Source organism: Anas acuta, chromosome 3 (genome assembly GCF_963932015.1).
Source record: "Anas acuta chromosome 3, bAnaAcu1.1, whole genome shotgun sequence".
In the NCBI taxonomy this organism is placed as follows: domain Eukaryota; kingdom Metazoa; phylum Chordata; class Aves; order Anseriformes; family Anatidae; genus Anas; species Anas acuta.
In genome coordinates, this window is record NC_088981.1 from 67,161,756 (window position 1) to 67,174,300 (window position 12,545).

The following is a 12,545-nucleotide window of genomic DNA, read 5'->3' on the forward strand; positions in this document are numbered from 1 at the left end:
CTCCCTGCCCTGCCTTGTAACAACCCCCAGCCCAAAAGCCCTGGAGGCACTAGCTCAGTTCCTCACAAGCAAAACACGGAGCAGGAGCTCTCAAGTTGTGCTCCCAAACAGATGGGAAGGCTCAAGCATCGCAGGCACCTAAAGCGCTCTACTGAAACGCTCCATCAATACAAAATCAAATGAGAAATCCCGTACCATGAAAATGTTTTCTCGTGTTGAGAAAGTAAATAAATCATCCTCAGGCAATACCCAACAGAGAGCAGCACCCAACCAAAATAGCACTGAAACTGCTAGGGCTGCATGTGCTGTTCCATAAACATCTAAATCTTCTCCTTCCATCAGCATAGCTGCTGACACATTCAAAAGTTGAACTGTAAACCTAAATTAACTTTCATCTCGTTGTTTAAGTTGTGCAGCCTAATGTTTGGGTGCCTGAGAAACCCAAGCGCCAGTTCTTTTGCCTGGGTGCTGTAACAAACTAGCTGCACTCTGACATCTGGCAGAACAGACTTTATGAATGTGAGTGATTATTCGGTTACTGAATGCCAGCAGAAGATAAAGAATAATAGAAACTGTTTGCTTTGAAAAGTAATTTGCTGGTGTTATTGCTCCTTACTTATCAGTGGAGATTTATGAACTGCCAGGAAGCCCCTTAGATTACTGTTTGTAATTCACTGGTTTTAGTGGTCTTGGTATTCCAATTTTGTTTAATTTTCAAGCACTTTGGGAATCGCTTGATAATATTTGCACATACATCAGAGCTGATGCATATACCGTGGAGCCCTTTTGTGTTGCAAAAGCCTGGAAGGTTCCCACCAGGGAAAGGGGGCACTTGCAGTGTGTGAACCCCAAAGTATTATACATACTGCAACTGGAGCTATGCGGTAGTCAATTAGCTATTCAGCTACCAAAATAAACTCTTGAAATAACTTTGTCTCATTGGACCTTATCCTGATATTTGGCAGGGGTAGAAAGCTGTTTCCTGAGAATATCCCTTTTTCTGTTTACAGTCATAGAAATGGATCAAACTCACCCCAGTGTTTTTGTGCATCGCTATTAATTAACTTTGGAACAAGTACTAAATCTCATTAACCAGCACTGATTCTTCTGTTTGTTGTAGTTGCTAGATGAGCCTTCTGTGCTCTGCCTGGAGCTCAGTTAATTTAGTCTAATGTCATTTAAAATAGTCTAAAATAAATAAAAGAGGAAAGTATTTCTGGAAAACTGAAATTCATTTTTCAAAAGCAAGGATCTCTAAACAATCCTGAGAAATTACCCACGTCAGTGTAACTCTCCATCTCGAACTGAGTTTAAATGTGTTGAATGCCAGACTACAGGTAATAGCATCTTGCAGTATTGCAGGATTTTATTTATGGGGTTTTTATGCAACTCTAAGAATGCTCTACTATAAAAAGGTCCATACAGAGTTACAGAGTGCTTTTCTAAGAGATTGTTATTGTATTCTTATTTCCCTCAAGCTACATAGTACTAATGGCATTGAAAAACGGCCAATTCTTTTACAATTTTCAGTTTACAATGGCATCGTTATTATAGCCCTTCTGTCACCAGCTATTAACATTTATACTATGAATTAAAGGGGAAAGTTTAATGGCAGCCCAGCAGGCTGGTTGTCAGTAGTGATACTGGTGGTGGTGGGCAGCTCTAGACAGCTTTCAGATTCACCATAGACTAACCGCAGGGTTAATCTAGTTCATAATCATAGTAATCATCGTCTGTGTTTACTGCGACGCTAGCAACCTCATTGAGTTTCATTTTCTTTCTGTCCTCTTTGCCTTTTTCCATGGAAGACAGATTATCTTCACAGTGCTGCAGAATCTTTTTGGAAGACATCCAGCTTTCTCCTCGGCTCTCTGCTGGTGCCGCACACTGCCCTCCCCTGACATCCGTTCCTTTGGCCATCAGCACTCTTCTGGTCCTGAGAAGGTCACAGGTGCAGTTCCAGGGGTTTCCATCTAAATAGAGATGCCGGAGGCGAGGTAAATACTCCAAAACTTTGCGATCCAAGGCAGATATCTTGTTGTTCCGTAAATTTAAAACCTGAAGCTGTTTCAAGTCTTTCAGTTCTTGTTCTCCAACGTCCTCTATGTCATTCCCCTTTAGATCCAATCTAGCAAGGGTATCTGGAAGTCTGAATAAAAATAAAACAACAGGAATCTGTTACGTTCATTATATTGATTCTGCTTGTCCAAGCACATCTGACGTATTAAATAAAACTATCACTAACAAAAGTGTAGTCTTTTGGAAATAAAATAAAATAAAAAAGTAGTGGTCCTGAAATGTTAATATTCTTCTTTGTTTTTTTGTTTGTTATTTTTTATTCTAAAGTTGTTGGAATACTATCTGTGGACACTTGAGCTGTTTTCCCAAATTATTGCAGTTCTGAACTGTACATGTGTGTGCAGCTGAGCTAAACAGCAATTTTAGTCCAGCCATACAATAACAAAAGTTGTTAAATATAGTTTATTTACGATCTTTTTTTTTTTTTTTTTTTCTCCTGCTCTAGTCAGTGAAAGCTGCTTAACAGAAAAGCCGTTTAATTGGTGTGGAATGTTTTTTAATAAATTCAATTTGATGTTAACTAAAAATCATTTTACTACTGTAGTATGCAAGGTGATGAGGTTAAGAGCCAAGGTTAGAGACTTTAAGGAAATTTATTCAATATAACTGTAAGGCAAAATATAAATAATAACACCAAGAACCATTTAGAATTGAACAACAGTGTCCCACAACCAGTGAAGGATGAGGTGGGTTTATCTCAATGTAATGATTTGAGATACCTTTGAAAATTAGAGGGTACACTGTGACCCTCACTGGCAGGTTTTTGTGAAGCTGAGTTTGACCTCTTAGGCTGAAAGGTGATTGCCATATTTGTGCAAATCTCACAACTTCATTGGTAATATTTCAAGAGTAAGGCAGTTCTGCATTGTGCTATATTTCCTAGGTGAGATGAGGATTTCACATGTTGAAATTCTCACACATCTGAGTCATTGCACAGACCCTGGTCTTACCAGCGCTTGTGGCTGTAATCAACTTGTGTTGAAACGTAACCACAGTCAGTGATAATAGTTGCTCAATGTGACAAAAGGAGCTAGTCTGGGGTGAAATCCTAGAGCCAATAATATCAAAGTCAGTAGGATATCATTTCAGATATTTATCCAAACAGATTACAGTCTAAAACCTGTACAGTGTAAACCTGTAAAGGCTTTGCAGATGTACTGCTTGACTTTAGCTTCTGTTGATCTTGAGGAAATAACTACATCGGAGCATGTGATTAATGATCCTGCTACTGGCAGAGAAGCCGCGTGCATTCAGGAGCTCACCGCAGCAACCATACCACTGCCATTCCAGGGAATATCATCAGACTCTTCCCTGCATTCTGACCCCTCCCTGCAAGATTTTCTGGAGCTTGGGCTCTTCTGTATGAGCCATGAAATACTTGGACATGTTATGGATATAAGTTCTGATGGAGACAATTTCATATCATTATTTCCTTTTCAGAATAAAAGGAAAGAACCTTTCTTTTTTCCAATTCCCACTAAACAACCACTAAGACCCAGTAACTGTGGCAAATTAACTATATTCTTTAACCTGTGACGCAGGTAACTGGTAGTTCTCACATAGCTATCAGAGTAATACTTTTATTTCTGTATGTCCTTGCAACTGGTGATCAACAGGTAGATGCGTGGACACACACAATTAAATTAGGTACATAAATTTTACTTCTTGTCATTTCTTTCCCACTTCATGTTTATAGCCTCCCCTTGAAATTTGTGTGCATTGCTGAGTTGAAAATAAAGGGCCCAATATCTCCCTAAAAGCTTCACTGTTTAAAGGCTAATAGAGGACTCCTTCCTGTTAATTCTTGTGACTACAAAGGTTGTAAAATAAGATGGATTAGACAATACTAATGTAACTAGAAAGCATTAAACATTCCTGTCAAGGCAGACTGAAATCAAATATTTATACACCACTAAATCACTTTCTGATTATAAAGCTTCAACCAAATAGATTCAAATGCTAAAGGACCTCGTTCTAAGCAAATTGAAATTTTACTGCATTATTTATTTGGGCCAGTTAAACCTGTCCACAAGCCATAAAAATAAAATTTACTAGTGTGGTTGTGTTAAAAAAGCTGATGTTAATGGAATTACATTACTATTTTTATGCCATCTTATTGCACAGGTTTTTTTGAAATAACAAAATTGCCACTTTATATCAGAGCAGCCTCCATTTGGTTTAACACAGCACCACTGATAATGGCCGGGGCCATCACTCAGATGAATGTGAGAGAACCTGTGAGAAAGGCATTAAGGAATCCAGTGTGCCCAGGGGATGTTTCTTCTGTGCTACTTTGACTGGAATTTTGCTTATAGCCTGAAGCAGGACAGTTATAAGCCTTCCAAGTACCTTGTAATGTGTGCATTTAATGAAGTTGGGGATGGTAATATCCACTGAAGAAACATATTCGTTTTGACCAGACTCAGCTCCAGAAATCTTAATACTCTGACAATAATAAACTCAGTGCGGGTTGGTGGAAACATCAGCTTTAAAATTGCCATCTTTCTGTTTTACTGAATGCTCTATTTATTTTGTGTTATGGGAGAAGACAAATGTGAGCAGCAGTGTAACTAATCTGTAATCACTGTTATACTCTCCCAGCAGATTCCTCCTATTCATGTGTTGATTAAACAAAGTAGTCTTACTGGCAGCGAGAGATGAGAAAGGAGGAGGATCACTGGGGGCCACAGATGTAATGAAAGCAGCTGCAGTACTATGCTGACTGCTAGCAGGAGTGCTTAATAGTGCCAGTTATGGCAGTGGGTTTATGGTATGGATGGACTTCTACTAGGACCAGGTTTGAATGCAAATATTTTCTCAGTTTGGCTCTCATTCTCGTAATGTAAGGGGGGAGAGATGACACCCGTGAAGCAGCTATCCTTGGAGTCACTTACCTCAGTGGGATAGAAATCAGGAGATTCTGTTCCAGTGCCAGGTTAGAAAGCTGTGCACACTGCTGCAGAGCTCCTGCCTCAAACGTGCTGACAGCATTGTTGTCAAGGAACAAGTGTTTGAGGTCTTGTAGTCCTTGGAAGTCCTGCGCTGTCACCCTCTGAATCAGGTTATTGCTGCAGTCAAGTTTCTGCAGCCTGCCTGGCAGCCTGGGTGGCATGGCCTGGAGCTGGTTCTTAGACAGCTCCAGCGTTGTTAAGTTAGGAAGAAGCTGGGCACCATCTACTGATGTGAGCTGGTTTTCTGAAAGGAAGAACTCGGTCAGGTTTTCTAGGTGTTTCATGTCTCGGAGTCTTACTGTTTTGAGCCGGTTTTTCTCTAATTTTAGTGAGAGCAAGGACTTAGGTAGGTCAAGAGGCACTTTTGTCAGCAAGTTGCCACTTAAACTGAGAAACTGTAGGTTTTGGAAAGATGCAAAAAAGCCGGTTGGGAAAGAGTTTAGTTTATTATCAGCCATGCTCAGATACTGCAGCCTAGGCAGCTGGAGTGGTGCAGACACAGCTTCCATGTCGTTGCCATCCAGAATCAGACTCTGTAAGTTGCAGAGGGAAGAAAACACACTCCAAGGCAGAGTTGCAATCAGGTTGTTCCGGATATCGAGCACCCTTAGTTTCATCAAACCTTCAAAATCCGATGCATGCAAAGTGGTGATGGAATTATCAGCGAGTTTTAAAATCTCAAGGCCGGATGGGAGGCAGGTGGGTATTTGCTTTAGCTGATTTTTGTAGAGTTCCAGGGACTTCAAAGTGTTCAGGGCTTTGAAAGTGTTGTTTTCTATCGATTCTGTGCCACTGCACGAGAGGACCAGCTCTTCAAGGGCCAACATTCTTCTGAAGTCAGTAATCTTAAAGAGATAAAAATAATTCATGTGACAGTACACAGTATTCATGAATCTCCTCACTGATTACTTCTTCTGGGTGCTCTGACCACTGCTGGCTGATATTCATAAAGAATGAGAAACTAAGAGAAATGGAGCAGTAATGGTAGAGGTGTCACTGTAGGCACCTGCAGTTTGACAGAATTTACTTATATTTCTAGAATTGTCTGGAGCCCATCTTGTGCCTAGTTTTGAGCAAAGGCTCAGGTCTGAAGAAGGAGTTTTTCTTTTATTTCTGCCTGGCAGATACCTATGTCAAATGTCAGCAGTGGCAGAGGTCCTTACAGGGGGTAGATGGTTGCTGTATGTTCACTGTGCTCAGCAGAGCTTGCTGGTGCAGGTCTGGGTTCATCAGACAGCCATTTCTCTGTATCACCACTGCAGCACGTATTCCCCAGATGTGTGGATATCATTTCTTCTCCCTACTATGAATTTTTGGCAGGAAACGAAAATCTGACACCTGTATTTCCTCATTCCTTCCACTCTCTCTCCTGTTCCTTAAGGTAAACACCTCACATTTGGAGATGACCAAACCAAACATGTGAATTTGTTCTGAAACTAACGTGAATGGTACAAATTGCTTTTACAGCAACTTAGTTTTTGTTACTTAGTAGTAAACAGATGCTTTGTGGTGGTAAATGAAACGTAGACCTTGACTGGGACCATAATATATAGGGGCATAGTGATTTTTTCATTATTTTCGTGCTTTGTTGGAACCTGCTTGCTTATCATGTTTTGCATCTTGTGTCTCAAGTTAAGAAACAAACCTAAATGAATCTGGCAGCCTCCTCTAAGCCAAGAAATTAGGAAACATGGAATGAGGGTAACTAAAGGAGTTGTCAGAGCACACCAGTTACTTAAACAGTAATTCTTTGAAATTTTCAGAGATGCTGCCCATTGACCTAGGTGCTCGATTTTAAAAAAATGCATTTATGTGGGAATCACAGAAAGCTCAGAGCAAAATGAGCAGGTGTTCTGCATGGGAGAGGGAGGAAGGGGTATTCTTCAGTTAGTTTTCCTTCAGGTGTCTGGTAAACATCTCTCTGCAGATCTCAGTACACATCGGTAACAGATGTTAAACTAACACTACAGCCTGCATGCCATTCCCCCCAGAGCTCATTAGGTACCAGCACATTTTACTCTCATTGAGTAGCACTACAAACATGTTCTACAGCATAATCCCATATCCCAGTGAGGAATCTACAAGGAAAGCAGTACGAATCCTTTTGCAGATAAGGTACTGTACAGTAGTTTTGTTTTACAATCCTCACTGAATGCATTTAACTATCATACCTGTGTATCTTGAAACAGCTGAAGAAAGTGACTGTTAAAAGGTTCCTTCATTTATCCAATTCCCGCATGTTTGTTTGAGTGGTATCTCTTTACCTTACCTACAAACTCCCCATTTTAACTTCTGTTCAAATTTGAGCCCACACAGCTGTGAAAGAGGGATTCATTTTGAATTTAATTTTCATTTTCATTCAGATTTTATTTGGCTTTGGTATCCCCAGGTGTGACTAGATTCTAGCTACGTTCAGTTTGTCTTGTAAAGTTGTTTCTGAGCACTGCAAGATTTTAATGCAGTTAGTGGGAAAGTAGATACGGAGCCTCTGCTGATGCAGGTTTCTCTAGCAGTTAGACTTGACTTCAGTGAGGGAATGTACTTCCATTCAAAAAAATTCTCATGACTAAATAACAAAGCTGGCCATTTACTGATCTCCTATAATTGCAGTTTTGTAATATATATGCTCATTGATTTGTTATAAAGCAATTGTAGAAACGTGTGTCCAGTTTTGGTCACAGCCGGGAGGCGAACCTTGCAAAGGTTCATCATGAGAAGTCCGATAGGAATGAACTGCATTGCTCGAGAGCAGAAAGGAATATTCACACACAAGTGATAAAACAGTCCTAAGGAAATTGAAACAAATGTAAACCTTTGTAGGTTCAACACATTTTCTTCTATTAGTTCAAAAGCAGTATTTCCTGCTTTTCCTCCGTTGATCGCGGTATATCTGTAAGAAGCTTAATTTTCATCTTATTAAGTGGCAGCAAGCTATGCGAAGGTCAACGTACAGACATTCATTCTGTGATGGAGGATTTAGCCTTCTTAATGTGGATTACTATAATTTCTATTTTCCACCTATTTGGTAGGCTTTGCCAGGCTTTGTGGCAGTGCAGTTTTGAGACTTAAACATGTATCCATGCTGTTGCAAACCAGACAGTCTTTCTAATTGGAATCAAGACATATTTGAAAGATTATTGGCCGCCTTTTTGCTTCAAAATGATGTTTTATTCTCTAACTAGACTGCCAGTAAAATGTCAGTAATAGGGTTTTACATTTTAAAAATATCTCCTGAAAATGGATCTAAGAGACTGTTGTAATAGAAACTTTTTCATCAGTTTGTCCTTTTTTATTTTCATTTTTTACTTTTTTTTTTTTTGAATTTTTGTGGACTGGAATTTGTTATAAGCAGTTCCTTAAAGTAGTCCGCTATTGTGGGGGTTAGAGAAGCAATTTTCTTTTAGCAGATTAAACAAAACAAAACAACAACAACAACAAAATATTAATATAGTTAGAAATGAGATAAATGTTAAAGTGAGTGTAAAAAGGTTATAGTAGCTCTTCAAATCAAGGATAAGGCAGAAATTATTGAAAAAAAAAAATAAGATGCTAGAAATAGTCTAATTTTGTTACTACAGGCTCTGTTTGTAACAAATCCCAGGTTGCAAAAATACCAAAAACAAAAATCCCAGCCAATCTTTTCAATGATAATCAATCCTGTCTAGAAAAAAAAAAAAAAAAAAAAAAAAGTAAAGTTGATCTGAGTAAAACAGATCTGCTTTTCTTCTTCCTTTTCTTGAAAACATAGTGGTTTAACATATAAACATATCTTCTTTAAATTTCTTTACCATTTGAATATTAATGAGTGCAAAGGGATGTCCAAAAGTAATTAGTGCTCAGTTAGAAAGAATATTTGTTTATTCTCCTGAGGCTGCTAATTGCCAAACCATACAAAAGCCTGTTAGAGGTCAGCTGTGGAAAGTCTAGGCTTATATTCAATTTCTTTTTGAAAATATTTTCTTTTCTCTAAATTGAGACAATTGAAGTAATTAAAAAGGAAGGGAAAAAAAGACACACACTATAGAGTTCCTTTAGTACTTCCAGACACTTAGTTTACAAGCAGAAATCAAAACCTGTTCCTACAAACACTATTATGTGTGCCAAGGGAATTGTTCAACTGAGTTAATTAAGTATATGCATTTACGATGTCAGGACCTCAAATGCATGATTTGTCTCATGGAGAGAAAACTGAAAAATATAATCACAGACCCCATTTAATCTTAAGTAAGGAATCTCCATAATTACAGGCAGCTAGCATAAAAGGGCTTATTTCCTTTCAGTAATAGAAGTCAGGCATACTGATTGCTCAGTTAAATCAACGTATAAAGAGAAAAACTCTCCTTAGATGGTTTTACACCCTGTTGGTTCTGAGCAGTCATAAAACATTTTTTTTTCTATTGCTCTGTTCACTTATATCCAATGTTTAAATGCTTTATCACAAATACCTGCCTTCTTTAGTCAGACCCTAGGACTGCTTTAGTAGTGACTGAGGGTTTTACAACAGGTTGGGGCAACCAGCCTGAGAAAGGAAAAATGGCTCATCTTCATTATTTCAGAAAGAAAACGATCTTCTTTTTGCAAGAAGATATATTTCCTGATAATAATTCATTCAGTAAACTGTTAGTTTAACAAGAGTACACTGATATAGCTAAATCATACCAATGAACTATGACTCTTTTAGGTGCGTGAGCTACAGTAAGAAAACCACAGATACCAGTAACAGCTAAAAGAGAAGTAAACTCTTCCCCAGGGTTAAATAGGAGAATTACTCAGGCTGTTTCTCACTGGGCAGCAGGTGTCCCAGATGTTGCTTTCAGCTGCCTTTTAGCCCATTTTATTCAATCCTGGGAGCAAAATCAAAGATGCATTTCGGAGCAGTTCAGGATATGTTCTTTGTAAGAGGACAAGTACACTTAAGAGCAAATGTATCTCTTTCAAACAACATTTCTTGTAATTGTAGTAAATTGATACACAGCAATTATGTACAATATAGGTAGTTACATTTCCCTTGTGTCTATCTATAGAAAAGTCTAATTCTATTAAATAAATAGGGTGGGAAACAGAAAAGCACTGCTCTGGAGTCCAGTGCAGATGGAGCATAAACTAGTAATGACTTTAATAATTCAGTGATGCCTTAAGAAACCTAGAATAAACATTTTCAGGAACACAGTTGGCAGCTTCAATTAGAAGCTATTGTTTATATGGGTTTTAAATAGGCCTAGCATTGCTTTTATAAACATCTCACAGTCTGCCTTGGAGTCTAACAATGCATGACCGAGTCCTGATTACTAACTCTGCTGTCATTTCTAGTAGCAATTGTGCTTGAAATTTGCAATGCAAGCAGGGGAAGAAACCCTCACTTTCATCCTAGCTATATAAAACCTTTTCCTTCACTATGGAAAAGTATGGCATTGTATCAAGAGCAGCAAAAGCTTTCAGCAAATTAAAAAATAACTCTTCAACTGAATGGTTATTTGACCCTATAAAAAGAAGTCAACATTTGGCTCCTTGTTATGAATTACTATTTTTTGAGTTGCATATAAAAAACCTTTGTGACAGTACGAGCCAGTGCTTAGGGACCACAGGATAATGAAAGCACTATGAATACATATTTACATATATTTGTAAAGGTAAACCAAAACCATATCTTGCACCATTTTATCGGTTTTTAGAACCTGGAATAAGATTCTCCCTTCTCTTCAAAGTCATCACCACCTGGGAAACGCATCTTTCAGTTACAGTGCACGTATTTATACTACAAGTATTCATACTGGATTTCTTCCTACCTGGAGTCGTTTAATTTTGCTGTGGCTGATGTAGAGCCTCCTGGTAGTGGAAGGAATCTCTCGGGGGATCTCTGTAGCCCTGTAGCATTGCACTGACTGGGCAGAGTCACAGCTGCATCTTCTTGGGCAGGTGGTACTCAAACCACGGTGAAAAGAAAACAAAAAGACTAAAAGGTAAGATAAATGCATCTTCCAAAATAGGAGCTCCCAAATTGTCTCAGCAGCACATAGTGTGAATTAAGCACCAAAGTCCTTTTATACCATGAAAACTGATAAAAGGATATTATGACTGTGTATTTTATCCCAGTGAAAAAACAGCAAAAACAATACCGTAATTTGCCTGGGTTAAAATGTTGGCAGGCATTACAAAGAGTGAGAAACTTAAACAGTGATAAGGCAACTTTACATTTGCAGGTATGCGAAATTAGTGTTATTTATTACCTGACATCTAATCTGCAAACATCCATATTATCTCCAGTTTCCTAGTTTTGTTAAATGTGCCACCACAGAATTAGTGGAGAAAAGATAAAGGGCTGTTTTATAGCGGGGCTGTAAAACCAGCGTATCTTCTGTGACCCAGCATCAGAAACTGTGAAAAATCACTACAACCAACACAGAAGCTTTTTCACTCTTCTTTGTGCATTGTTCAGACCAAAAAAAAAACAAACAAACAAATGAAAAAATAACAACCCAGGCAGCTATTCAGCTATTATTTTAGAACTAAAACATTCTGTTGGCTCTCTGGATGTCTGTGGTACAGCTGCTGTATGCATTTTTTAAAGATTGTGCAAAAACCTAAATTACCCATGCTCATTTAATTCACATAAATCAAAGTTTAAGTGTTCTTGCATTTGAAAATTACAGATGTGGAACATTGGAAAACATTTTGTATAAATTGAGTGGTGGATGATCAATAAAATAAGACCATGCACCTCATGGCAGGTGGAGAACACTAAGGTTCCCCTCTGTTTTCTCTCTACTTATTACTGCTTTTCTCATGTATCTATTAGCTCTGCCAGCTAGAGATGTAAAGTTTTGAAAGGCTTACATTTTGGCAAGAGATTATTTTAGGAATCTTCGATGTGTTTTTTATTTTTCATTTTTATTTTTTTCTCCTTTGTATTCAGCAGTTTACAGCTCAGCAAGCAGTGCACCTAGGAAACCCTTCTATCTTATCACTCTGATCTGCTTTGTTTTGTTATCCGTTTCCTTCCTTCCATCCTCTCCATCATATTTTCAGTGATCCTATTTCCTGATTTCAGAACCAGTCTGGTTATTTTTCTGAACAGACAATGATGTCAAGTTGACAAAGGGATACCTTAACTGGGGACGATCCTCAGTGGGAATGCTTATTTCTTGCTGCTGTTTTTTCACCAGACAATTGTCATATTCCTTACTGAAGATCCTTCCTTTCTCCTTTTTCCCCTATACTGCAAGGACAGAACTGCAACTCAGTGTCTGCTAAACCAAGCAGCGAGAGCAGAAAACCTATTCCTAAAACAATGTGTGGAACTGGCATTTTTAATGTGTCCAGAAAAATCCTACCTGACTTCTGCCATAGTGATCAAGTAAGCAAAAATGAGTGGGTGAGCAGGATTAGCAATGGTGTTTTCAAACAAACATTTTAACATATTGTGATGTAGGGTTTGGTAGCTGTTTTTATTGTTGTTCATTTTGTTGTCTTCTAAAAGAATCAGAATACAAAAGTGTAAAACCTTTCAGCATGCTG

General features: G+C 38.4%; 1 protein-coding gene across 1 annotated transcript; it reads right to left on the bottom strand.

The window, feature by feature from the left end:
* Window positions 1-201: 201 nt before the first annotated feature.
* LOC137852938 (nephrocan-like) lies at window positions 202-11,005 on the bottom strand. The gene is made up of 3 exons (XM_068675092.1): window positions 10,817-11,005; window positions 4,974-5,875; window positions 202-2,149 (listed from the first exon to the last, which is right to left on the bottom strand). Exons 1-3 carry the CDS (start codon window positions 11,003-11,005, stop codon window positions 1,702-1,704), a joined length of 1,539 nt encoding a protein of 512 aa, XP_068531193.1. The 3' UTR covers window positions 202-1,701.
* Window positions 11,006-12,545: the final 1,540 nt, after the last annotated feature.